This window comes from Neohortaea acidophila, assembly GCF_010093505.1.
Source record: "Neohortaea acidophila strain CBS 113389 unplaced genomic scaffold BDY17scaffold_5, whole genome shotgun sequence".
Classification (NCBI taxonomy): domain Eukaryota; kingdom Fungi; phylum Ascomycota; class Dothideomycetes; order Mycosphaerellales; family Teratosphaeriaceae; genus Neohortaea; species Neohortaea acidophila.
Genome location: NW_022985514.1, coordinates 834,796 through 859,977, shown reverse-complemented (window position 1 = coordinate 859,977; position 25,182 = coordinate 834,796). Strand labels below are relative to the sequence as shown.

The following is a 25,182-nucleotide window of genomic DNA, read 5'->3' as shown; positions in this document are numbered from 1 at the left end:
ACAAAACCTAGCCGTGAATTACCTTGGCGACGACATACCACGGGCGCGTGCGTGCCTGTCACAGTACACAGTAATAAGCGGTGTCGGCGTCTTCGCCGTAAAGTCGACTTGATCGGTGAATGTTGCCGCCTCAGGCACCCGCCAGAAAGTCTAAACGCGGCGCGTTCACTTCAACTTCCAACCTTGCCTCCCTCCAATTCACCACACCTTCACCCTCCCCACCCTTCGCAGCATGTCTACTCTGCTCAACGCGCCCTCCTCCTCATGAGAATGGCGTTCAAATTCAACCCTCCTCGCTCGACGGCAATGCCATCTCCCACCACCCCCAATCGCAAGGCTGGTAAGAGCTCCTTCTTCTCACAAGCGCCCTCAACTACTCCCGCCGGCGAACCGCCGTCTTACCTCACCAATCTCTCCACCACTCCCTCCGCGCACCCGCCCCGAAGCAGCAAAATCTTTGGGAGCTCATACCACGCGGCCAACAACACATTCGGGCATCGTAATACCCCCGCCAGGCGCGGGCGAGCATTCGCAGTGCCGGAGAGCAGCCCTCCACGCGATGATTACGATGCAGAGGTGGACGCAGACGGTGACGTCGTAGACGAGGGCTATGCGACTCACACCGGCCAACATGCGCCCGGTGGTGCATTTTCCAGCCCGATGGGCGGAGAAGAAAGCCCCAGAGGGTTCAAGAGAAGCCGCAATGGACAGATTCGGGAGCAGGTGGACAGTGAAATGGCGGATATTGCACGGGCGTATGCCAGGGATGCTGAACCCGCGCGCATAGGTGGTTCGGATGATGTCGTGTTGCGGACAGAGGAGGTCATGTCTCTCCTGGAGAATGCAAACGCTGAACAAAACTCCCGCGCGCGAGGTGCGGCCATTGCCTTGGCAGCCTCGCAGGTCGCAACCCTTTGGGCGGCACAGGCGAGCACGAAGACAAAATCAGGCGATATCGGTCCGGCAGCAAGCGATGGTCTGACCCAGGCAAACTATATCGCATCGCTACTGCTTCAACTCCACAGCCCGCACGTGAGCAGATCTGGCGCCATTGCGGCAGGATCGCGCGCTCTGATCAACACTTCACATGCTGGATCTCAAGCACCAACGATTCCGAGCGCGCTTCTCGACTGGCTCAACACGTACCACAAACCTCTGGGAGACGACTTCGACGAGATTCACATGCACAGCCCCTCTCCGTCCGCGCATGAGAGCTTCTGGGACCTCGTTGGCGGTGAATTATTACGAGGACAGTTCCTCCGTGTCACCAGATTGCTGAAGGATGCCGGTTTCGACTACGCAATCACCGCTCTGGACGATGGCAGCCAAAGGCCAGGCTACGAGGGCAAACAACTTGAGAACGTGGAGGAAGTTGTGGCGAGATTCGTGGAAGTGCTCGAGACCTCACCCGCTGTGATATACAATGATTGGGATGTCAAAGGCGCCGAGTGGACCGTCTTCCGACAGAGAGTGCAACATGCGAGAAAAGACCTCGGACTCTTTGCCAAAGGAAGCGATGCGGAGGATGACGACGACCCCTTGGCCCAGTCGCAACCCAACATCTTTGCTCAGTCGACAGATGGACCTTCCTTTGGCAACATGGCGGCCGCCAGCCTGCGCGCTCGCAGCAGGGTGCCTTGGAGCATCTTCGAGAATCTGAAAATCCTCTACGGCGTTCTCACAGGTGGTGACGAAATCGTGGACTACGCTCAAGACTGGTTGGAGTCCAGTATCTTTTTGACCGTCTGGTGGAACGGTGAAGACGGACTTCCTCCGAACGTCAGTCTGGCCGACCACAACAGCTTACGCAAGAGTCACGGACCGGCAGGCGCAGGCACGAGAGAAGTCGATGTTTCGCCCCTCACAGCATACAGAAGGCGGTTAGGCGACATGCTCAGGAGCGTGACCGATCAGATCGAGGAAGCAAATTTCAAGCCCGACACCCTTGATCCCGTCCAAGTCGGCCTGGTATGCGTCATGGAGGGTACGAGTGAGGCAGCCGTTGAGCTGCTGCGGACATTCGATCAGACCATCACTGCTAGCATTGTCGAGATTGGAGCGCTCGGAGGCTGGCTGCAGCTAACGCAGCCCAGCGGCCGGGGGCTGTTGCAGCATGGTTTCTCGGCAGAAGACCTGATGGTGCTCAGTCATGGACCTGGACAACAGCATCCATCGTCTCCGGAATCTGTGGACAGGGATGAAGTGCTTACCACTTATGCGGATGCCCTTGCAGCTCGCGATGTCTTTGAAAGTTCCGACGGAAAGGTTGTGAGAGAGGGCTGGGAGCTCGCGGTGTCTGTACTTGGACGCCTCGGAGACATACAGGCTTCACAAGACAGGATAGCCACTGTCCTTGCTGGGATCCATTTCGATGACGGAGCACGGGTGGACAAGGTTCTGCAGCTTTGTGCGAACATGGGCTTTGAGCGTCATGCGAGAGATATCGCGGAGGTGAGACTTCAATCAGTGTCGGCCACAAAGAGCGAACGAAGCTGACATGTCAATAGCGGTATGCGGACGATCTTGCCGAGGACCAGGCCAACCCCTCGTATGGATCCGCACTGATGTACTACGCGCGCGCCCACGCCACCGAGAAACTCACGTCTACCATATCCCTCCTGATCTCGCTATGCCTGCTGCAAACCGCCGCAGTGCCCGCAACTCACGACTCCGACGAAATGCTCACGTCTCTCCTGAGCGGACACCGCGCGGCGCTTATCCACCTCGCCGGCCTCGACCTCGAAGCTGCCACCCTACTCAGCCGCCAAATCAGCGGCTACGCGACCGTACGAAAGTTCTACGATCTCCGCGATGATGCCTCCGGTGCGCTGAAGTCGCTGGAACGCCGACGGCAAGCAGCAACAGCGCTCATCGCCATCATCGACAGCGCGAGCGACTGCATCCGCGGAGGACTGTTCGATCCCGAAGTTCAGACCGTCGTTCCCATCGACGGCCTGCTTTCGCTTCTAGGCGAGGCATTGCCCCTCCTGAACCAGGAGAAGCGAATCTTCACCAAAGATCAGATCTTCACGCTGCTGCGAGTCGTTGAAGACTTTGAGACCGTGTCGGCGCGCATACGTGACGGCGCGGTGGATCTTTTGCAGGCTTCCATGAATGCTTATCGCGGCGTTCTGCCTTCGTCTCACACGACTAGGAGCGGGGCTAGTTACGTGTCTGGTTCGGATTTGACGGGCAGTAGCAGTTGGGACATGGTGCTGTCGACGCAGAACTTGCTGCAGAGTCAAGAGAGTGAGCTTGTGAGGGGCTGGGACTGGAGGAAGGGGTTGGATGCGGTTGTTGGGGCGAGAATTGAAGCCAAGGAGGTGATTGGGTTGTTGCGGGTTGCGTTGGCAAAGGAAGTTGCAAAGGGCTGGGGAGGCGCATTCGTGGGGTGGTGAGAAAGAGTGAGGCCTGGCATCAGACCAAGGACGTTGATCGCGGGGGATAATGCTTGGTCGAGTCTGCTTTGACATGGTCTCGAACGACGGTTTCGCCGCGAGTTCTATCGCAGCGAAATCTATCATGCAGTGCGCTCACAACTGAATCGTGGGCTACCCTTCGTCTGACTGAGGAAATCTCCATTCACACGTCTCAGTGTGGTCGCTTCGGATCGGAAAGCCGTTTCCATGGCGCGCTTCTTCATAGTAACATATCGTCGGTGTCGTGCGATCCATGGCAGGCCATCACCACATCGGTTCATCGCATTTGTGCTCATCATCTTTGCCCGCTCCTCATCGCCCACCAGGACCTTTGAACTTCCCCGTGACGAAGCCTCTCCCTCCGCCTTCCAGCCCATCCACATCCATCCCATCGTCCTCCTCTGGCGCAGCTTGGTTCCGGCTCCTTGTATTCGGCCCAATCTTACTGGTCCCAAACGGCCCTCCAACTTTCTCATTTCCTCCAGCACTGTCCACCACAACCTTGATCTGCTTTTCCGCCTTCTGCTCCCTCATCGCCCTACGCGCCGCTGCGCCGCGCACCTTTGCAATCTCCGCATCGAGAGTGGCGAGCACGCTCTGGCAACGCAGACTCCACGCCTCCAGCTCGGTCGTCATCACGCCTACACTGCCTGGCGCGAGGTCGCGGAGGGGCGAGACGGCGGTGATGTGCACTGTTTGCGAGGCGGGGTTGAGGGTTGCGGTGAGGAGGTTGGAGTAAATTGCTTGGGTGATGAGGTGTTCGAGGTCGAGAGGGGTGGCGAGGCCCAAGAGGGCGCAGAGCGAGGCGTAGCTCAGATTGGATGAACGCGGCGTCGAGCTGGTCGTTGCATGTCTGTCCGAGGCGATTGTGAGGAGGGAGAGCAGGCGGAGTTTGAGCAGCTGGGCATCACTCAGGGCGGGCAGATCGGGGGTTTGATTGTATGTCTCCCATGTGCCCCACGAGAAGATGGCGAGGAGAGTGTAGTAGGAGCGGTATTCCGGGTTCTCTTGCAGCGTTTGAATGTTGGAGTGTTGCAGTAGCTCGGCGAAGACGTAGGTATTGGCGGCGCTGGTGGCTTGGGTGATGAGATCTGCGGCGGCGCGGGGAGAGGTGGCGGACTTGGCGAGAGCGATGTACGGCGCGAGGGCGTTGAGGGCGAGAGATTGATCCATGTTGGGGGGGATGGCAGGGAGAGAATTAGCTGTGGTTGTAGCTGGGAGATGGTTGGAAGGAGCGTGAAGCCTTACGTTGACAACGATGAACAGTTGAAGATCGCCCGCAGCTGTTGATTACGTAACAAGGCTGACCGCTTGAGCTCGTCCGAGCTCATTGAGCAGTTTTACACTCGACCCGCAGCGATCACCTTGTTACCAATAAACCTCATGTAAGGTAGATCAGCTACTACCTCTTAGTACCTCTTAATATCCCATCTATTACCAGCACCCTCCCTTTCCTTGCCCCTTCATTCTCCGCTGTCTTGTTGTCTGCCTTAACCATGACATCATTCGAAGTGGAAGACGACGCTCTGAAGACGCTGAAGGACAAGGTCATTATTGTCACCGGAGGATCGTCTGGAATCGGCCTCGCGGCCGTCAAGGTCTTGCTATCTCGCGGAGCCAAAGTGGTTGTGGGAGACGTTCATACAGAGCCCCTTTCACCCTCCGACGCCTTCTATCAGCAAGTGGATGTGAGGGATTGGTCCTCTCAACTACACATGTTCAAGCAGACCATTGCAAAATTTGGTCGCATCGACCACGTCTTCGCGAATGCCGGTACGCACGCGTCCAGTGAACATTGCCTGCGTCCCGGACGCCGAACTAAAAGACCAATAACCAGGCATCGTCGGCGTGGCTACGTACTTTGAGGAAGAATTTGACAAGAATGGCGACCTGCTGCCGCCAGACAGCAGGACTCTGGATGTGAATTTGATTGGCGTCATTTATACCTGCAAACTCGCCCTCCACTTCCTGCAGAAGAACCCGGATGGAGGCAGTATCGTTATCACGGCATCCGCAGCAAGTAAGTGGCGAAGCCTCGGCATTCATAGGGCGGCACACTCGCTCACTTTCGATTAACACGAGTCTTGCTAGGTCTGGGTCCCTTTGCGCTCACGGACTATAGTAAGTGCCGCACCTCCATTGCAAGGCGACACTGTCGTAACCGTAAGAATCGCAGATGTGTCTAAGCACGGCGTTCTTGGTCTGATGCGTGGTCTCACTGCCAACCTGGCGCAGTTTCCCGGCAACAAGCTTCGTGTGAACTGCCTCGCTCCCCTTTGGACGGCTTCAGGCATGGTGCCAGAAGAGAAGATGAAAGGTCTTGGCGTGTCCACTCAGTCACCCAACGTCGTTGCGAACTGCGCCGCCGGGTTGATGGCCGACGAGACACGCAATGGACAAGTCATCTATTCGAGGCGAGGGGAGTGCAAGGACGTCGAGGGCGCGTTGCTGGAGCGAGCACTCGCTCTGATGGCGGTCGAGGCGGAGGACAACCCGCCGGACGACGAAGCGCAGGTGAGGATGAACGAGATGCTCATGGGCAGGTAGACTGGCTGCTTGATCTCGAGTAAAATAGCGTTTGCTCAACACATAGCCATCTGTGCGCTTTAGGAGGGATTGATAGTGCTCACTCATTCATCAGCAAAGGGTGGGGTTGGTGGGCGAAGACACGATCAGCCGCGAAATTAATAAAGGCGGGGTATGATGTCGGAAGTGAAGCTCCGTCAAAACAAACTTCCTAGTTGGGAAGCTTACTGGAGGTCGTCGGATAGCCTCACGTCCCGCTGACCATTCCGGCGACCGCATTTGCAATCATGAGGTCTTCACTCCCACAGCGCTCTCCTTATCACGCCGGTCAACAAGAGCGAGTACCCAGACGCCACGCCTGCCCTGCCTAACACCATTCTCCCGGCCGGACATGGGCGTAGTCGTGTCGGCGAATTCGAAAATCTCCGAATTCTCCTTCGGCACCAGCGTCATCGGCATCATCTCCTTCGCCTTCACCCTCGGCACCTTCTTCAAGGTGGTGTCGGTGAATCTGTCGACGCTGGGCCAGGCGCAGCACGAAGTCCACACCTACCTCACCAACCTCCGCACCGAGCTGATCGAAGAGCGCGCGAGTCTGCGCACAATGCGCAAAGAGTTCCGCAGACACCAGCGAGTATGTCGTCGGGAAGGACGGGATAATTTTGTCGGGATGGAGCTGGACGAGGTGTCGTTGCGGACGATGGGAGATGTGGTCAAACACTTGATCAAACGCTTTCGAGAGCTGGAGCGGCCGTTTTTGGAAGACGGGTCGAAGGGCATCGCGGACATGCCGAATCATCGCACCCGGGCAAGGCGGCGCAACAGTTCTCCGTCGCCTCCTCGCTACACGCATGCCGCATACAGCTCACCACCCGAGAAACATGCAAGAGCGAGGACGAATAACGACCGGGATCAAATGGACGATGAAGCGGACGATGACATGTACTGGGCGCAGCGCACCAAGTACGCAAAGTACGGCCTGATGTCACGATTACGATGGCTGGCGCGCAAGTCGGAGGCACAGGCGCTGTTTGAGACATTGAGCAGAGTTCAGATTCGACGGATTGCGTTGCAGGTAGGAGGGTTGAGTATAGCGATGCACATCTATGGCATCGAGAGCATGGGCATGAAGGAGACAATACAGAAAATTGACGAGAGGGTGAATCGAGTGGTCGGAGTTCGTCGAATAGATTCCTAATACTGCGCATGTATCCATTGCTTGATGTCTTGCCATTTCGACCAATCCCCGGCCGTGCTTTCTACATCTACTCATTTCCCACTGCGGCCTATAGGCCCTTTGGAGGCTGTGCACAACGTACCTGCTATATCTAGTGAATGGAAGCTGCGTACCCGTCGACGAATCAACGCGCCTGCATGTACATGCACTCCTTTCAGTCGTCTTTGGGAGTCAAAACACCCTATCTCCAGGTCAGCCAGATCTGGTCTACATGTATCCAATTGGAGGAAGAGCAACTCACCCGATTGACTGCTTCTGCGTTCACTCGCATTCGTCTAGTCCCCTCCTCTCCCAACCACTGGGGCTGCATGGCATAGAAGGAGTCCTCGTATTCCCATGCGTCGCCACCTTCGATGTAGTATGCCTTCCCAACGATGCTCGAATCAGCTTGGAGGGCGACGATTACATTGCCGACGGCCTCGCCAGGCTGCCAAAACAAGCCGTGGTCTCGAAAGGCTCCGATGATGCCTTTGGTCATCTCGGTGTCGGTCACCCCGGGACACACTGCACGAACGATTAATCTTCCCAAAGTCGTGCAGAGCCGTCAGGGAGTCTGTGCATACCGGCATTGACTCTGATCCCGTCTCGTTCATAGAGGGGTTTCCGCGAGCTTCGTAGCGTTCCTTGGACGGCGTGTTTGCCCGTCTAGCAACAATGAGATGTCAATGTGCCTAGCAAGCCTTTGAGGAGAGTGCTAATCTATTCACTCACCTGATAGATGAACAAGCCAGGCGATTCTCGAAAGGCATTCACACTGGACAAGAGTACCAGGCTCTTATCCTCGCCCGCCTTCTTTCCCTCACGTAGGAAGACAGCAGCGATCCGAGCAAAGTGTAACGTGCCAATAACGTTCACGTCCAGCACCTGCAAATCCCCACTGTTCTTGCCCACGGAGTCGATGGTCAGCTTCGGATCAAACCAGTTGCCCTTCTCGAAGATGCCCGCGCAAGAAACAGCATGGTCCACGCGGCCATGCTGATCGTACGCCGTCTTGAATAACTTGTAGATGTCGTCGTACTTTGTCACGTCGCATTGGACGAAGTGCAGGCCGGGGTGTTCTTTGCACAGCTTCTCCGCTGCTTCGGTGTTGATGTCGCCTAGCACGACCTTCGCTCCATGCTTGGCCAGTGTCTTCACCGTCGCTGCTCCGATCCCCGTAGCGGCTCCTGAGATCACGACGACGGCATTTTTCAGCCTGGAGAATGTAGATTCGTCCGGTTTGAAGTGTGCCATGATGTGGAAGTGATTGCCAATTGCTTGTGACGATCAAATGGCCGTCTTCACCACACTGTCATTGGTAGGCGTCGATGTAACACTGGCTTCGGCTGAACGAGTTCCGACACCTTCCTCTTGCGTCATGTGTAGAGACCGACATCGTCCAACCCACATCGGCAGACTTGCTCGGGATCCCCTACGTAAATGTTTCGTATCGCATCTTTGGCATTCTCACGACCCTTTTTCCCATCTTCGAGTAGAATCATTGCCCTTCCACGATCTCCAATTAGACTCTCTTCGACGACACCGACAATCAGAATGCCGACCAACAAGGCCGAGGAATTGTTCAATGTCAATGGCATGGTCGCTGTTGTGAGTCCACGAGTCTTGTAATGTCTCATCATTAGCACTCGACTGACGCTTGTTGCTCCGACAGGTCACGGGAGGAGGTAGCGGCCTAGGCCTCTACGCTGCCCGCGCTCTCGATGCCAATGGCGCAAAAGCTGTCTACATCGTAGGCCGTCGAGTACGTGAAGGCCCTTCGCCGTGAGCTCAAGTCATATCGTATCTTACAGCTCTCATCACAGGAAGAAACGCTCCAAAACGCCGCCAAAACCGCGGCCAATGGCAACATCATCCCCATCGTCGGCGACGTTTCGGACAAAGAATCGCTCCAAGCCGTCACCGATCGCGTGCGCAAAGAACACGGCTACATCAACCTGCTCTTCGCCAATGCCGGCGTCAGCGGGCCCAGCACTGTCCGCGACACCCCAGCCCTCTCGAAAGGGGAGAAGCCAACGATCAAAGAAATGCAAGAAGGCCTGCTCAAACCCGAGATGCAAGCCTTCACCCAAGCCTATCACGTGAACGTCACGGGCGTCTACTTCACCGCCGCCGCCTTCCTCGACTTACTCGATGCCGGCAATAAGAGGCGGAATCTGCCGCAGGACTCCCAGATTCTCGTCACGTCTTCCGTCGCGGGCTTCAGTCGCTTCTTGAACAATGGCTTCGCTTACTCGTGTTCCAAGGCGGGCACGAATCATTTGGTCAAGATGCTGGCCACGGCGTTTGCGCAGAATGGTTTCCACATTCGATGTCAGATTCGACTTCTACTCTCCCTGTGACCTATCACTCGTGCTGGACTATACTAATGTAAGCTATCATTGAACAGGTAACCTGATCGCACCCGGTCTATACCCTAGTGAAATGACGGCCAACACCGTGTCGAAACTGGGGCAGTTCAAGCCGCACGACGGCCACGAGAGCGACTTCGCTGACGCCCATACCATGCCGCCCGAACGGTGTCCAACGGAGCGCACGGGAAGCGAGCAGGACTTCGCGGGCACGGTGTTGTTCATGGCGAGCAAGGCGGGCAGCTACCTCAACGGTGAGACCTTGGTTTCCGACGGTGGCAGATTGGCCCAGCTTCCTGCTACGTATTGATCGTACTCATGGGTCCGAAAATGTCACATTGAACGCAAGAAACAGTTCATAGATTCATGTTGCGCTGTAGATGTAGAACGCCGTTCCCTCAGTGCATCATTTGTCATTTCGTCGATCATCAGTCGTCCGGAGCGTTACTTCACACCCCGCGGTACACCGCCACCACCGTCTATCGTCGCTTGTATTTCTACAAACAAGTCAGCAAATGCCTTCCAGTGATTGTGTGGTAGACTTACATCTTCCACCCGCCTCATATTCTCGCGATCAATCTGATTACCCACGCCCAACAACGTGGTGCCGATAGCCCTCGTTGCGCCAATAAACGGACGCAAAATGATAGTCGGCGCATGTCTGGCAACGGCTGTCGCAGCAGAACTCGGGCCTTCGCTTTCCAGAACTTCCCCCTGGACGGCAATGAGTGCATCCCGCGCAGTCAGCAAATCGTACTCAAGATATCTCTGAGCGGAGCGTAGACCGGGAATCAATCCAATAGGTTGGTTGGCGTAGGCTGATATGGCTCTTGATTCGTGCTCCTCGTCTTCCGCATCCATATCATGCCACGCTTGATCTGGCGATCGACCAGTCATGGAACCTGGACGCCCTGGAGAGTCGGAAGCGGGCGACAGATAGCCTTCGGCGCCTTGCAGTATCGTTTGCGTCCCCATCGCCACTTTTGCACCCAGTCGTGCCAGCTCTGCAGCAGTTGTTTTGCCGAATTGAAAAGCACCCTTCTGCACGCTCCGCACAATGCGGCCATCCTTCCGGTACTCTCGAATGGGAATCGCGACGATGTCACGCACACCGCTGCCGATATTGACAAGGCTCCGCACCGGTGCCAAGCCCCCGAGCACGGTGGGAAGCTGATTCCGCTTTACGTCAGGCATCCAGATGTCGTTGAGCGTTTTGTGAATAGGGTCGAATCCCTTGATGCCGTAGATGATGGCATGCTTGAGACGAATGTCGGCCGCGTCCAGGATGACGAAGTTCATGAACTCCGTGGTATGCCCGGAGCGGAGGCCCACGTAGTCGACTTTTTTCGGCTTGTAATCGAGGCGTAGGTCAACCGTGTCAACTTCAAGTCTTTGGATGAAGGGTTGTTCGCTCGGCGATGCTGGTGCGGTCGAGGCTGCATCCTTGAACTCGAAGAAGCGAGTGATAAAGTCGAGAGCATCCTGATCAACGTGTAATCTCAGCGGAAGGAGAGACACGTGCAGAACAATTTCGGACGCGGCAAACTTCTCCAGCGTTCTGACATTGAAAAGCTCCAGATGTAGCATCGGCTTTGCCATCTCCCTGTCTCCAGGCTCGTTGCTCAGATGAGTCAAGAACTTGCGCCAGGTGGATGTGGGTACGTTGTCGAAGACCTCAACATCGCGGACTCTGACATCTACAGAGCTGACGACCTCTGCGCTATCTTCCGGGAAGACCAGGATATCCGCAGAGACGCCTTTCAACTCAAATGCGATCTTGTGGGTCCTGCTGCGCTCGAGCTTCAATCGCTTCTTCTGGCGTGATCGTACAGGCCGTCCAGACGCGGAGTAGACTGTCGCAGGCCGCGACATCCCAGAGACCGGCACACTCTCCGTCTCACTGACGAGTTCATCAATATCACGGTTGATCTGGCGACGCAGGTCATGTGCATCATGCCTACTGGGCACGCCGATGTAGATCGAGTTGAACAGGAAATCCGCAATGACAGACTCGTCGTCTTCCGCGTCGTGGGCCGATTGACGGCGCCTCGCTTTGCGCTCTTCGGCACGCAGTTCGACCTGTTCTACAGCTTCTGTGATACCTTCTCGAGTTCTTTGCCAGTCGTAGCCATCGTAGATGTTCCAGATGATATGCAGGTCACGCACTTTCAGCTTGAAGGGGTATTCGATTCGCACGCTAGGTTTCTTCAGGGTGCCACGACCAGGCACTGGGGAATTGAAGCGATTCGGGACACCGAGAATGCTTTGAGCGCCTCCAAGAGCATCGAAGCCGAGATCTTCGAATTCTTCGATACCAAGATCGACGCCTTTATCGTTGAGAGGTCGTCTGCACTGCTTCTCAAGCTCTCTCATTAGTGCTTTATCGCTAAGTCTGGCATCCATCGGCGAATGCGTCATCTCGAATGGGTCGTCCTCGAGCAAACTCTCCACGGTCGCAGGAAAATGGTCCGAGTCGTCTTCCTGTTCGGAATCTCCCATTGCGCCGAGAACGCCGCTGACAGGCCCGTACAGACTGGAGGTCATCTCCGACTCCGAAAGCAAGTCATCGTCCTCGGCAAGCTTGCCCATACCAAATGATAGCAAAGCATTGTCGTCAGGCTCCTCGTCAATGTCAAAGAGCGTCTCCGCTGGCTTTGCCGGCTTTTCGAATGCATCTCCCGTGAAAGAAGCCATCATCTCCTCTATTGTCATGGGCTGTGTCTGGTACATCGGTTGTTTGGCCGGCGGCGTGGGTGGTAGAAGTCCACTCAGAGTAGCGATCATTGTCTGAGTCGAGTCTGCACAGGTTTCCAGTAGGAGTAGCTCGTTTGTGAGTCCAACGTCAATCGTTGTCGTGCCATGCTTCTCGCTCTGCTCTACACGTACATCCACCTTGGCGGCCATGATCGAACCAACAGACACGTAGCCGCGCTTGGAAAGCAAGAGGGTGAGTTTTGCTTTTGTCGCTGTATTGCTCGGCGAAGAGCGTACAGGACCCGCAATATCTGCATCATCAGGAAGAGTTTGGTCGGCTATGAAGAGCCCTGCCTTTCGCAACTCCAATTGAGCGGCCAGTACAGGCTCAGGTGGATACGTAACGGAGATTCGGGCGTCTGTGAGCACAAGCAGCGCCTTCGAGGGGAGCCTCTGAGGAGACAGTCCTATCGCAGAGTCATGGATCAAGAGATCAACTATCATCTTCTTAGAGGATGAAGTCGGTGCATCGCGCATAGGACTGCTGTCGCGTGTTGTTCTCTGATTGGGATGCGGCATGAGATTGACGACAGATTGTGCCAGCTCCATCACGACCTCGTCCTGACTCATACCCTCGGATAGATCGGTCAGAGCCACAACAACTGGGACGCTATACTCGACGCAAACATTGTAGAGCTTGATCTTCAATGTTGCTTCGATTTCGTCTCCCAGCATCCTCGCCATGAATAGGGGCAGGTTGTCCAGTCCCGCGCTCTGAATGAGTGAGTGGACAAGCTTGCCATATTCGGCCTGCGAAGCATTGACGTCTCCCACAGACACTGCGAACAAAGCCGGAAGGCTTATCTGAGCGCAATGGATGTCCGTGAGCCTGTAAATCAGCTCTCCGAATCGCTTGTTGACCGGAACTCGCCCGTTGAAGTCCTTGACCCGAATCAGAGTAAGCAGTCCAGGCCGTTCGTCTTCTGGCAAGTACTTCGTGACTGCGGAAAACTTGCTGAGCTCCTCGGCAAGATTGGAAAGTGCTTGTACAGAAGACCAGTCCTCGACATAGGTTTTGACCTCGCTGATGGAAGCGCGAGCGACAGCACCCTTTTTCCTCTGCCTCAGCAGGGTATCGATGAGGATGTCGTCGTCGGTGTCGTACTTGTCTTTGGAGGGTGTGATCAAAGACAGCAATCTCTCGAGGTCTTTGTCCTGTGGGGCAGGTAAATACTCCAGACGACTCGCGAACAGTTCAACAGATATTGCAGCATCTGTACCATCCCCCGAAATTTGCGGAACAGCCACTTCGACATGCGCAATCGTCACGACAGCTCCTTGCGCTCGATAGAGAGCTTTGACTGCTGTAGACCGTAAATCCACAGCGCAAGAAGCCCCTTGAAGTCGTCCATCAACGCCGCCGAAGATGGCGTTCACTTTTAGCTCGGAGGCCACTTCCAGCGACTTCAGGTCGCCCTCGAATCGAACGCCCTTTGGAGACTTGATTGGCGAAGACGCCGGACTGACTATACCACTCTCGAGCAAGATTGAGTTTCCAGCTTCAAGCATGCCGCTGAGTCCTCCAAAAGGCTGGAATGTTTCTTCTAGGGCCGGAATGTCCAGCATTACGACCAGAGCCAACGTCTGAATGGATATATCTTTGGTGGGCTGCCTCGGCGGGGTCTGTTGATTCCGCAAGCTCACAGCGATATCCGGCGTATGCCCTGTCAAGATCACGGATGCCATCATGTCAGGACTGCGACTGAACGACAGACAACGACTCGATCCCAAGTACATTGAAAAGGCGCTGAGGTCAACGTCAATGCCCAGCGGCGCTGATGAGAAGCTAACTTGCCGACATAGAATAGTAGCGAGGTTGTTTCGCGGTTCGATCGAGCTGGCCTCAGTTAAATACTTGTCGGTCGATTCTTTGAAAGCAAAGGCAAACTCCGATACGGTGAGGCGTGCGCTGGCGATGCCCGGGTTGTCTTTAGACTGAGAGTCGGATGGTTTGGTAGCTGGAAGGATGGTCGAAGTTTTGGAGCCCAAGCGATATAGAAGCCTTCCGCAAGGCACGTCAAGCTGACACCGGACTGAACCAACTTCAAGCTTTATCGGTTGCGACAAATCACTGGGTCGAGCATTCTGCTGTGCAGGCGATAGGGTACCACTGCTATCTTGCCTGGAGAAATTTGCAGGGTTTCGTCGGGATGCAGACATCTCTGAGTACATCGAAAAAGAGCCAGGCATCTTACCATTGGAGGCATTCTTGCTGGTAGCGCTTTGTTGCACCGTTGACGAATCATCATCTTCGCTTCGGCTCGAAGCTGTCGGTATCCAAACGTGCAGGGAGTCCACATGAAGCAGTTGACGCGACGCTTTATGCGTGATGGGGGTGGGTATCTGATCAAGGATGGATCGATCGACGGGCGAAGGTACTCGTGGAGTCGAGTTGCCAGGAGTATGATACCGTTGATCAAGGTCCGTTGCCTCTGTATCAAGTTTTCTCTCCATGCTCTCTGCGAGGGCTGGGAGGTGTGTTGGGGGCGACTGGGTATGTGCGGCTCGGGAGGAGTCCTTAAGATCATCTGCGCTCCAGCCTCCTGGTACATGCATTCTTGTGCTCTGCGACATTGCACTCATATACATGCTCTCGGCTTGTTCGTGCGTGAAGAATTGAGAAGTGGCTAGGTCATCACCTGAATCTGATTCGACTAGCGATTCTGGTTCGGCATCGAGAAGCTGCGATTCAGTTAAACTGGCGTGGAGTGCGGTCTTCTTGTTGTCGACTACATCATTCGCCATGTCCTCAGATTCATGCCCCCATGGTGGAAACGTGCGTACTTGAGGATCAATCGCAGGCGAGGAGTCGGGACTACGCCGAGAGCGCCTTCGGTCTGGACTTTCGTCCAATCTCGGCCACGACCCTGGTCCCTGTAGTCGTTGTTGCCAGCCTTCCGACGAATATCGCCCATGCTCTGTCAAATCCTTGTAAGTGTCTCGCGCAGACTGCACACGAGCTATGGGTCGCTGATGCAGGATCAGTGAATCTGGCAAGTCGTCCTCGGAAGCCATCGAGTCCCAGAGGTCTGCCACCGGGGCATCGGACTCTCTCCGCCGAGAGCCCCAGCTGACATTGTCGTCGCCTGGTTGAATCTCCAGGTCATGCTGAGCCTGCGGCACGCCTGGCATCATGTTGTCGTCTCCAGCATCGGCATAACGATCAGCATCGACAGTCGATGTAGAGGCCAGGATTGGCTTTTGTGCTTGCGCGACAGTAGCGTCCTCACTCCGGCCTTCGGCAGTCGCGTATGATCGCTGAGATGGCGAGAGCGAAAGATCGGCCAAGCGTGACCTAGCCAATACTGGACTTCGATCACGCTGACTGCTTGCCGTGGGAGATGAGAACGAGCGCAGCTCGGAAAGCTCGGAAAAGATGGCCGCATCCGAGAGCAAGCAAAGTGAGATGTCTGCAAGCTTGATCTGTCTCTCGGTGCTGTGGCTATCGGGGAGCGGTGCATCGGCTTTGGCGACATCTGCGCTTACCAGCTCAAACTTGCCGATGTTCAAGCAGAGCGTGAGCGGGACCGCAGGTTTTCCATCACCCGGGACTTCGGTCTCGAGTTTAACCTCCACATTCAGGACAGCGATGCGAAGGCGATCGACAATGCCTTGCAAGAAGCTCGCAAGGAACCCGGGCAAACCCATGGCCGCCCCGACCCCGACTTCATCTCCGTCACTGCTTTCACTCACGATGGACTCATCGAGACCTTTGTCGCTGGCAACCACCGATGCTTCCAACTGTCTTCGCCCATGTGCCGGCTCTTCCCTCAGAAATGACTTTGCCAACTCTTCCGTCGTCGGGAGATGTGCATCTTCGGAGTCAGGCGGTCCGCCAGGGTCATAAGGGGGTGGCGAGGATAATCTGCGATGCGTCTTTCTGTGCTGCGGACTTCGAGTGGTCAGAGGCGAACTTGGCCTACTTCTTCGCTCTGTTGTGTTGACTTCCGCCTTCTCATCCAGCGTCAAACCAATTGCCACGCCATCGACTTCAGCTGATATGCTGGAATGATAGATGTCCGCAGGTACGGTGAGTCGCAGCGAGAGGATACGGGCAGTCTCTATCCTCAGTCCAGGTGGCAGCTGAGCAATCTTGCCCAGTCGTGTGATGTTGAGCGCCACATCCTTCAGCTCGATAACATTCTGTTTGCCCAGGGTGATGTCGAGATGATCAAGATCGAGAGCCTTCTCGTCCAACAGTCCCGTGCGCAGTAGAGCATAGCGCAGTATTTTCTTCTGCCACCATGCCATGATGTATGAGGAGGTGCGGTTGTGTGAGGACCGTGGAATGTAGTGAAGTGCGAGATCGCATGGACTGCCTCACGACGCTGTTTGGGGGGTCCAGTCAGCGATGCGGCCTTAGATTGTGGTTCCAGTCTGCAGCCATGGTCGTATGCCGACAGACATAGAACGTGCGAGAGCGGGAGGGATCGTATGTGCGAAGGGTAGTCAGTCGATTATGGACAGGGGATCGGTGGAGGGAGATGTTGTTGACATGTCGGAACGGGCATGCTTGCATGTGACGTGGGGTCGCCTCAGGCCGTTGGAATCGCGGGGCCTCCGGAGCGGACCGAAGCCACCAAACCTTCGGCTTCATCAGTTAGCCTCAGGCGCCAAACCGCTGGAACCAGTTTGCTAGACTGAGAGCCGCCTCTTTTTCAGACGTCTCTCCTGCTTGTCGAACCAGTTGCTGGATGACTGATATCGAGAATGGACTGGAAACGTAAGATGATCCAGGAGAAGAGGAAGGGCGATGACCTTGACGAAGACACCTGGGCCGCACAAGAGGGCGTTCCTTCATTCGACGAACCTTTCATCCAGAAATACCTCGACGGGCGCGACGCCTTGATTGTGCAAGAAAACCGCCTGCGCAGTGACCATGCTTTCCGCGAGAGTCTCTCCCCCATGGCCCGAGAGGCATGTGCCATTGTCGCCGACATCCGCGCCCAAGAGCGCAAGACTCTGTGGAACCGGAATTTCGAGGACAATCTCGCCGAGCTCGCCGAGGGGAATGAAGCCAGCATCCACCCGGGCATGATGTTTGGAATGGCCAAGGATCGCATGGAATCCAGCAAGCTGTGGAGGATTGTGCGCAAGATGCCCAAGGGTGCTCTTCTTCACTGCCACATGTCGGCTACCGGTGCTCTTGATACTTTGATTGACGATGCGTTGCGCACCGATGGCATGTGTATCTGGTCCACCGCACCGCTGTCCTCTCCATTGGCCCTGCAGACCAATCAGTTCATGTTCCGTCATTGCTCGACAGTGCAGAGCGGAGGGACAGTCTCGATTTGGTCAGATTCTTATACCCCCGAGGCTTTGGTTTCCCTTCAAGATGCAGCAGACTCTTTCCCGGAAAATGGCAGAGATGGCTTCAAGGCCTGGGTGATGTCTCGAGTTACAATCACAACGGAGAGATCGATCAGGCATCATGACGGCCTTGACGACATCTGGACCCGATTCCGAACATGTTTTCCCATTGCCGACTCTCTGGTGCGCTACGAGCCGCTTTTCCGAAAGTACGTCTGGCGCATCCTGACACAACTCAACGAGGATGGAGTGCGGTGGGTGGATATTCGATCGGACTTTGTCATGCCATTCTATTCAGCGGGTGCGAATGAGCCGGACGACGGCTTCGACAACTACATGAAAATCCTTCAGGAGACAATCGAGACCTTCAAGCAATCGGAGGAGGGCAAGGGGTTTTGGGGAGCGAGAATCATCTGGACGTCGATCCGCAGCTTCGACACGCGCACCATCGTAGAAGACATGATGGAGTGCATCCGCTTGAAAATTGAATTCCCCGATTTGATCTGCGGCTATGACTTTGTGGGACAAGAGGACCAGGGCCGCCCTCTCGCCGAGCTGACCCCAGAGATCTTTTGGTTCCGAAAGCGCTGCAGAGAGGAAGGGGTCGAGCTACCCTTCTACTTCCACGCCGGCGAAACACTAGGAACTGGAAGCGAAACGGACGAAAACCTGTTCGATGCAATTCTACTCGGCACACGCCGCATCGGACACGGCTTCTCCCTCTACAAGCATCCGCTACTCATCGACATGGTGAAGGAGAAGAAGATCCTTATCGAAAGCTGTCCAATCAGTAACGAGGTGCTGCGCCTGACAGCGAGCATCTTGTCACATCCTCTCCCAGCATTGCTCGCGCGAGGCGTCTCGTGCTGTCTTGCAAACGACGATCCAGCCATGTTGGGTCATGCGACCAGTGGAATGTCGCATGACTTTTGGCAGGCCTTGCAAGGCTGGGAAAACCTTGGACTAGACGGGCTGGCCAGCTTGGCGGAGAACAGCGTCCGCTATGCTTCGTTCGGTGATTGCAATCAAAAGCAATGGACGCAGGAGGTTCGCGATGGAGCATTCGGGACGGGTCTTCGCGCACAATGTATGAAGCAGTGGGCAGCGGAATTCGAGAAGTTCTGCCAGTGGGTGGTGCTGGAGTATGGTGCCGAATATGGCGGGGAGATGGAGGAATGATCTAGCGATGTCCTCACATGCAAGCAGTGAGAGCATACCTACTCAACTAGATGGTGATGCAGATTCCCAAAAGAAATGATGTACATCTCGAATCCGCGTGTCGGCAATCAGAACCTTTCGATGCGTTTCTTCCACCAGCCCCACCAGGTCATCCTTCCTGACTTTCCCGAACGACACTCTCGTCTTTGCATATCACATCAAGAGAAGAAATCATCGTCCGCTTGCCACGTCTCATTTACAAACATGGCCCGTGAGTCCCATATCCATAGTCACTTTGGAAAACACCACCCACTAATGCACCCTCAAGAAGCTAGCTGGCAGTCGTTTCCCTCCGACGTCCCCAAGCCCCAGGACGACGGAGCCTGCAACCACCTCCAAGGAACCACATTGCCGTCCGTTTCCCTCCCGTCGACGTCCGGCAGCCCCGTCGACCTGTCCAAGCTTTCCGGCCTCACCATCCTGTTCTGCTACCCCCGCACCGCAGGCCCCAACGAAACCGTCCCGGACTCCTGGAACCAGATCCCCGGCGCGCGAGGCTGCACGCCGCAAGCGTGCTCCTTCCGCGACGCCTCCAGCGACTTTGCCGAGCACGGCGTCGCTCGCATCTTCGGCTGCAGTACGCAAGACACGGCGTACCAGCAGGAACTGCGGGAGCGCACGCATCTGCCTTATCACATTCTGAGCGATGAGAAGCTGGACCTCGTGTCGGCGCTCAAGCTGCCGACGTTCGAGTTCAATGGCGCCGCGTTGATCAAGCGCATGTCGATGGCAATTCAGGATGGGAAGATTGTGAGGGTGTGGTATCCCGTGTTCCCGCCTGGCGAGAGTGCTGGGGAGGTATTGAAGTGGTTGAAGTCGAGGGAGAATTGATCGCCACACAGATAGCAGGCATCAAATTCGAGGACCTGAAAACGAAGGCGGTAGATACAGTCTGTGCGATTTACACTCACGCGTCACAACTTGCCATGCATACCTCAGAAGAAAAAATGATCTTGTCAAATGCCGCTAAGTAACAGAAACCCTACGGAGAAGGGCTAAACAGCCTCATAATTCTCCAATGCAACATACGCGCCCCTCTGCCCCTCTGCTCGCCTCCTTCCGCGACCAAGGACTGCCCGGCTCGCCGCCAGAATCGAATTCCAGATGCCTGATCCAATCGTTGTTGGAGACGACGTCTGCCAAGCCGCAACATCCTCCTCCAGCATCCAGCGCGGCCGATGCCACAGCTTCAGCAGCAACGACGACACCACGACCGTGACGCTCGAACACGCCATCGCCGCTCCAGCCGCCAGCGGCGGCAATGAGATGCCCCAAGGCAGCAGAAAGCCCATGGCAATCGGAAGCCCGATGACATTGTAGATGCAGGAGAGGAGAAGGTTGAGCTTGATGCGGTGGAAGATGGTGCGACAGAGATGCAGCGAGGCTGGGATGTCCATGAGCTGGTTGGGCTTCATGAGGACAAAGTCGGCCGCTTCCATTGCTACGTCCGTGCCGTTGGCGAAGGAGATGCCGATGTTGGCGGTGGCGAGCGCGGGAGAGTCGTTGATGCCGTCGCCGACCATGGCGACGGTTTGCCCTCCTTTTTGGAGATCTTCAATGATGGCTTGTTTGCCGCTGGGTAGGACTCCGGCAAACACGTTCTCCGGAGAGATGTTGACCAACGACGCAACGTATCGCGCGGTGGCAGCCTGATCTCCGGTGACGAGAGACGTGGTGATGCCCATACGGTGTAGGGCGGCGATGCATGCAGCAGCAGAAGGTTTCAGCGTGTCCGAGAGGCCGAGGGAGCCGGCGTACTCGCCATCTATCGCCACGTAGATTTTCGTGGTGCCTGCGTTTTGTTCGAGTTTGTATTCATCGTCCTGGTCCGCTGTTTTCTGCCGTTCCACGTCACGGAGGTCGTTTCCCCGTTGCTCTGACGTCTCTGGAACGTCAACGCCTCGACCCCGGAGGAACGCCGCATTGCCGATGAGCGCTTCGAAACGCTTCCGCCCGGCAGTGCCCGCCGGCTCAACCGACGCTGCAATACCTTTCCCGACTATAGCTTTGAAGTCTCCAGCGGATCCTTGCAGCGGCGCTTCGGAGTCGATGCCAAGTCGACCCTTCGCATTGGCCACAATGGCTGTGGCAATGGGGTGCTCGCTTCCAGTCTCTGCCAGGCCTACGATATTCCACCAAAGCAGCCTCTGTTCGGACGTGGTATTCCAGGGGGCCAACAGTTCGGAATCACTGACGCTCATCTTGCCGAAGGTGAGCGTTCCAGTCTTGTCCAGTACTACATGCTTGACCTTTGTCGCCTTCTCCAGCGCGGCACCGCCTTTGATGAGAATGCCTTGCTCCGCGCCTACACCCGTTCCGACCATGACAGCCGTCGGTGTCGCAAGGCCGAGTGCACAAGGGCAGGCGAACACAATGACAGCGATGCAGAGCTTGACGCATACCATGATACGTCCGCCGCTGGCCTCGCTGAGGAACACTTGTGGTGGGTTGGGCAGGATATGGCTCAGAACCATCCAGCCAATGAAAGTCGCGAGTCCGAGCGTAATGATGATCGGGACGAAGTATCCGGCAACCACGTCAGCCATGCGCTGGATGGGCGCTCGGCTCGTCTGCGCTTCTTGCACCAATCTCACAATTTGACTGAGTTGCGTATCGCGGCCAGCTCGAGTGACTTTGAGCTCCAAGCGTCCAGCGCCGTTCACTGTGCCGGCCATGAGAGGCGTGCCCTGCTTCTTCAGTATAGGCATCGCTTCTCCAGTGACCATACTTTCGTCCACGAAGCTTTCCCCTCGCAAGACAATGCCATCGGCGGGGATCTTGTCGCCAGGCTTGAGTACCACGATATCTCCCACCTCAATCAGTTCGGTGGGCACAGTCCGCTCTTCGACCATAGTCTCAACAGGCTGCTTTTCGGCGCGTGGGAACATCGAGGAAGACGCATCCCAAGCTTCCGCAGCTTTAGCAGCAGCGATTGAATCCGCGTAAATTGTCGCAGTGGAAGGGGCGAGGCTCATCAGCCTCGACAAAGCCTTGGACGTTTGTCCTTTCGCGCGATTCTCCAGAAAGCGTCCCAGGCTGATGTACGTGATCAACATGGTACTGGTATCGAAGGTCGTCGCGGGCCGGGAGTGCGGGAGAGTGAGAACGCTGACAATCATCGCCGCACAGCTGAAGAAGAAGGCGGCTGACGTGCCAAGGGTTACCAAGACATCCATGGTTGGCGAACCGTGCTTGATAGACTTCCAAGACGAAACATAGAACCGCTTACCAATGCCAAATTGGACGGGAATAGTGAGCAGTAAGCAGATCACATCCCCAAGAAAGAGACCGGGGATTGGGAGGCCGATTTTGTTGATGTTGAGTGCCGGAATGAACATGGGGAAGATCATGCTGATCAGGAACACCGGGATGGCAAAGCCGAGTGAGGTCCTGAACGCACGGTACCATTCCTGGATCTCCTTGGTCTTGGCCAACGATTCGAGTTGTGCGTTATTGTCGTCCGAGTCAGCGACAAGGGCATTGCAACCTGCTTTCTCGATGGCCTCGACGATGGCTCGCAAGCCCAGCTGTGCGGGGATGTGGGAGATGGTCGCGCGCGAGGTGGCGAAGTCGATGTTGGCCGAAGTGATTCCGGCCATGGAGGACAGACTTTGTTGCAGATCGGCCGCAGACTCTGGACTAGGCAGTCCAAAAAGCTTCAGCTGTATCACAGAACTTGACGTCGATGTTTGCACGCCTTCTTCCACGCTAGACACAATCCTGGCGTCAAAGCCTCGGTCTTCGATGGTTTCCACAATTTGACCCGTTGTCAGTATGGCGGGGTTGTGTAATATGACTGCTCGCTCGGCCAATAGGCTTATGTTGAATTGCAAGACCCCAGGTAGTCCTTTGAAACCACCCTCTACGGCAGAGGTACAAGCGCCGCAGGTCATGCCATCGATCGCGACTGTAGTCGTTACCAGACCCTGCTGCTGTGTGCTGTGTGCAATTTTGGCAGTCCGTGAGGCTCCATCTGACGATGTCTGTTTGGTCTCGATGATTTCTGCATCGAAGCCGGTGTCCTCGATTATCTCGGCCAGCTTCTCCGGGGCCAAGATGCTCGGGTCGTGCTCAATGACCGCGCGCTCTGACAATAGAGATATGTTGAAAGTCTTCACGCCAGAAACGTTCTTAAATGCTCCCTCAACCGCAGATGTACAAGCACCGCATGTCATGCCACCGACGTGTAAGATGGTGGTAGAGATGCCGTTGTCCATGCTCTCTGTGGTGTCCTCTAGCTCGTCATCCGCATCGAAAAGCGGGACGTTCGGTGCGTCAGACGATATAATGTTGGCGTCGAAGCCTCTATCCTCAATCATTTCTCGGATCTGCTCGGCCGCGATGCGCGCCGCATCGTGCATTACCACCGCCCTTTCCATGACCAGGCTTACCGACACGCTTCCCACTCCTTGCACATCATTGAAAGCGGATTCGACAGCAGAGGTGCATGCGCCGCAGGTCATGCCCTCGACTTTGAGTGTGGTCGTCGTCATGTGCGCCCCGGCACCCGGCGGTCCGACTCTTGACGCTGCCATAGCGGAAGTGCAGGCGGTGGAGTTGCTCCTGACCGTGTTCAATCTCGTTTGGTGCTCGATCGGGAGATGTGCCGTCCGGTTAGGGCCATGGCCAAAAGGGCTTTGCGCGAACACCGGGCCCGTTCACGCCTTTAAGCGGATGACATACAGGAATGAGAGGATGTTGAAGAAGAGTTTCTTTTGCTTTTCTGGTACCCGGGCTCCTGCTGACGGATGCGCGCTGCGCGATGAGGTGATGGCACGGGCGGTCCGGAAGCCGGCGCGTCCCGCTGTGGCTGATGACAAAAATACATCCGTATTCGCGCACGTGCACGTGCGCTACATGATGTAGACACCACTGCGCGTTCAAGACCGTCGTGCGTATGCACTCGGTGTACATGAATCCATTAATCGGGCATGCAGTCGCCTCTGAGCATTGATTGGCATCTACGGAGAATAGCATCAGGTACTCAGGATGGGGCGGACAGGTCTCATGCTGGTCATCGCTGGGTGTATTCTATTCCATGCCCCGTCCTGCGGATGTACTGACGAACAGTTCGTCTTCTGATCCGATGCTCGCATGGATCGATGAGACAGAGCACACACGACAGTCCGGACAATTCCAAACGACGATACGACGCAGACTGTAGACAGGTTGTTAGCGTGATGCACGATGCCTTGTCTCCGCAATGTTTGTTCCACCATGGATTAGGCGAAGGGGGTGAAGGATTGCGCGGTACTGTAGGCGCGTTGTTTTGATTGTTTGTTGACGCCATCACCCATACCCGGAAAGTATGGCAGCAGAGCCAAAATATCAGAAGTTGACCGTGATGCTCGGGGAGAAGTTCAGCAAGACACATGAGGATGTGGTGCAGCATACGCAATTCATCAACACGGCGAATGCAATGCAGGAAAGACTTGCGGACGGGGATTGCCGCGCGCGTCTGCTGCAGGGTATCCGGAGGTCGGGGTACCAAACTTCGCTTGCATGGTGGATTGTTTTGGTGGCGGAGGAGCAGGAGGAGCTAAGCTTTCCTCCGTGTACACCACAGTGGATTCATCGCTAGTCATTTGTCCGAGTGAACGAGAACGCTGTAGACATGCCAGTAATAAATCAAATAGGTGACAGTGCAGATCGGAACCCCTGTCGGATGCATGTTCTGGGGGGTTTCGAAGACTGACGTGCCAGATAAGCGAATTGCTCGCCAAGAGAGATGCCCACGATGAAACGGTGAGTGTGTAGGCCTTCAAATAGCAGGGTTGCCTGCCTGACCTTTGCACGGTGGACGTTTTGATTTCTCGACATCTTGATCTGCTGAACAACCCTCGGACTGGAAGGAGAGCCGTGCACCGCTGGTGGCTGGGAAATTGCTGGTCAGAGGGTTTGAGTTCGGCGCGGGCCTCTAGCCTGTCGACAGCGCGCGTGCTAGGCCGGATCGTGCTTGCCTCTGCCAGCCAGTTGCGGAGGAGCGTGGTGTCTCAGCGTCCGACTATCTCCTTCCGTCTGTGCTACTTGCACTCCAGACGTGGCCGGACTCGATCCTTGACTCTACCTCACTTCCACCCATACCTCCTCCCCATCCTCCTCCTCCTCCCTCTGCTCCCCTCCCGCCCTCCCCTCCTCCTCGCGTGCGGGCTGCCGACGTGGTGTCGCGACACGTGCAACCGCTTCGCCCCAGCTCCCAGTCAACTCTCGATTGGCTGTCGCTGTCCTTGCCCTGCACCGCGCTGCACCTCCCTTGCCGCCTCGCCGTACTTGCTCCTCTCGGCTCGCGCGAAAGATCGTCGGCTTGTGATTGCGTTGGCAACTGCTGCTCAATCGGCACCCTCATCAACATTCTTGGTCGACAACACCC

At 55.9% G+C, this 25,182-nt stretch overlaps 11 protein-coding genes across 11 annotated transcripts; 6 read left to right on the top strand and 5 right to left on the bottom strand.

Annotated features, from left to right (window-relative positions):
* Window positions 1–660: 660 nt before the first annotated feature.
* Window positions 661–3,398, top strand: BDY17DRAFT_250587 (uncharacterized protein; the record flags this gene model as incomplete). The annotated part of the gene is made up of 2 exons (XM_033731084.1): window positions 661–2,451; window positions 2,508–3,398. The coding sequence occupies 2 exons, from the start codon at window positions 661–663 to the stop codon at window positions 3,396–3,398; spliced, it is 2,682 nt and encodes an 893-aa protein (XP_033589849.1).
* Window positions 3,399–3,902: 504 nt separating this feature from the next.
* Window positions 3,903–4,592, bottom strand: BDY17DRAFT_242123 (CSN7 COP9 signalosome subunit; the record flags this gene model as incomplete). Its single annotated transcript, XM_033730383.1, has 1 exon — window positions 3,903–4,592. A coding segment is annotated over one exon (690 nt), but the record flags the coding sequence as incomplete, so codon positions are not given.
* A 179-nt stretch (window positions 4,593–4,771) lies between these two features.
* BDY17DRAFT_297141 (uncharacterized protein) lies at window positions 4,772–6,218 on the top strand. Its single transcript, XM_033733559.1, has 4 exons — window positions 4,772–5,192; window positions 5,257–5,439; window positions 5,511–5,540; window positions 5,596–6,218. The coding sequence occupies exons 1-4, from the start codon at window positions 4,916–4,918 to the stop codon at window positions 5,964–5,966; spliced, it is 861 nt and encodes a 286-aa protein (XP_033589847.1). The 5' UTR covers window positions 4,772–4,915; the 3' UTR covers window positions 5,967–6,218.
* A 118-nt stretch (window positions 6,219–6,336) lies between these two features.
* On the top strand, window positions 6,337–6,903 carry BDY17DRAFT_237130 (uncharacterized protein; the record flags this gene model as incomplete). Its single annotated transcript, XM_033730316.1, has 1 exon — window positions 6,337–6,903. A coding segment is annotated over one exon (567 nt), but the record flags the coding sequence as incomplete, so codon positions are not given.
* Window positions 6,904–7,336: 433 nt separating this feature from the next.
* BDY17DRAFT_324026 (uncharacterized protein) lies at window positions 7,337–8,415 on the bottom strand (the record flags this gene model as incomplete). Its single annotated transcript, XM_033737118.1, has 4 exons — window positions 7,337–7,363; window positions 7,424–7,686; window positions 7,746–7,827; window positions 7,894–8,415. The coding sequence occupies 4 exons, from the start codon at window positions 8,413–8,415 to the stop codon at window positions 7,337–7,339; spliced, it is 894 nt and encodes a 297-aa protein (XP_033589845.1).
* Window positions 8,416–8,715: 300 nt separating this feature from the next.
* Window positions 8,716–9,840, top strand: BDY17DRAFT_316736 (uncharacterized protein; the record flags this gene model as incomplete). The annotated part of the gene is made up of 4 exons (XM_033736029.1): window positions 8,716–8,769; window positions 8,834–8,923; window positions 8,985–9,492; window positions 9,569–9,840. 4 exons carry the CDS (start codon window positions 8,716–8,718, stop codon window positions 9,838–9,840), a joined length of 924 nt encoding a protein of 307 aa, XP_033589844.1.
* A 134-nt stretch (window positions 9,841–9,974) lies between these two features.
* BDY17DRAFT_249818 (uncharacterized protein) lies at window positions 9,975–16,535 on the bottom strand (the record flags this gene model as incomplete). The annotated part of the gene is made up of 4 exons (XM_033731018.1): window positions 9,975–11,702; window positions 11,982–14,031; window positions 14,221–14,938; window positions 15,446–16,535. The coding sequence occupies 4 exons, from the start codon at window positions 16,533–16,535 to the stop codon at window positions 9,975–9,977; spliced, it is 5,586 nt and encodes a 1,861-aa protein (XP_033589843.1).
* Window positions 16,536–16,903: 368 nt separating this feature from the next.
* BDY17DRAFT_297134 (uncharacterized protein) lies at window positions 16,904–18,921 on the top strand. Its single transcript, XM_033733558.1, has one exon. It carries the CDS (start codon window positions 16,995–16,997, stop codon window positions 18,771–18,773), a length of 1,779 nt encoding a protein of 592 aa, XP_033589842.1. The 5' UTR covers window positions 16,904–16,994; the 3' UTR covers window positions 18,774–18,921.
* Window positions 18,922–18,944: 23 nt separating this feature from the next.
* Window positions 18,945–19,763, top strand: BDY17DRAFT_297133 (thioredoxin-like protein). Its single transcript, XM_033733557.1, has 2 exons — window positions 18,945–19,023; window positions 19,081–19,763. The coding sequence occupies exons 1-2, from the start codon at window positions 19,017–19,019 to the stop codon at window positions 19,641–19,643; spliced, it is 570 nt and encodes a 189-aa protein (XP_033589841.1). The 5' UTR covers window positions 18,945–19,016; the 3' UTR covers window positions 19,644–19,763.
* On the bottom strand, window positions 19,764–23,527 carry BDY17DRAFT_297131 (E1-E2 ATPase-domain-containing protein). The gene has a single exon (XM_033733556.1). It carries the CDS (start codon window positions 23,345–23,347, stop codon window positions 19,808–19,810), a length of 3,540 nt encoding a protein of 1,179 aa, XP_033589840.1. The 5' UTR covers window positions 23,348–23,527; the 3' UTR covers window positions 19,764–19,807.
* A 134-nt stretch (window positions 23,528–23,661) lies between these two features.
* Window positions 23,662–24,584, bottom strand: BDY17DRAFT_297130 (uncharacterized protein). The gene has a single exon (XM_033733555.1). The coding sequence runs from the start codon at window positions 24,202–24,204 to the stop codon at window positions 23,827–23,829; it is 378 nt and encodes a 125-aa protein (XP_033589839.1). The 5' UTR covers window positions 24,205–24,584; the 3' UTR covers window positions 23,662–23,826.
* Between the last annotated feature and the right edge of the window lie 598 nt (window positions 24,585–25,182).

Bases quoted from the DNA above. Each gene is read 5' to 3' on its own strand.
- BDY17DRAFT_297141 (XM_033733559.1), top strand. From the start codon at position 4,916: ATGACATCATTCGAAGTGGAAGACGACGCTCTGAAGACGCTGAAGGAC. The intron at 5,193-5,256 runs GTACGCACGCGT...ACCAATAACCAG, and splicing joins CCACGTCTTCGCGAATGCCG to GCATCGTCGGCGTGGCTACG. The intron at 5,440-5,510 runs GTAAGTGGCGAA...GAGTCTTGCTAG, and splicing joins TATCACGGCATCCGCAGCAA to GTCTGGGTCCCTTTGCGCTC.
- BDY17DRAFT_297134 (XM_033733558.1), top strand. From the start codon at position 16,995: ATGGACTGGAAACGTAAGATGATCCAGGAGAAGAGGAAGGGCGATGAC.
- BDY17DRAFT_297131 (XM_033733556.1), bottom strand. From the start codon at position 23,347: ATGGCAGCGTCAAGAGTCGGACCGCCGGGTGCCGGGGCGCACATGACG.
- BDY17DRAFT_297130 (XM_033733555.1), bottom strand. From the start codon at position 24,204: ATGCTGCACCACATCCTCATGTGTCTTGCTGAACTTCTCCCCGAGCAT.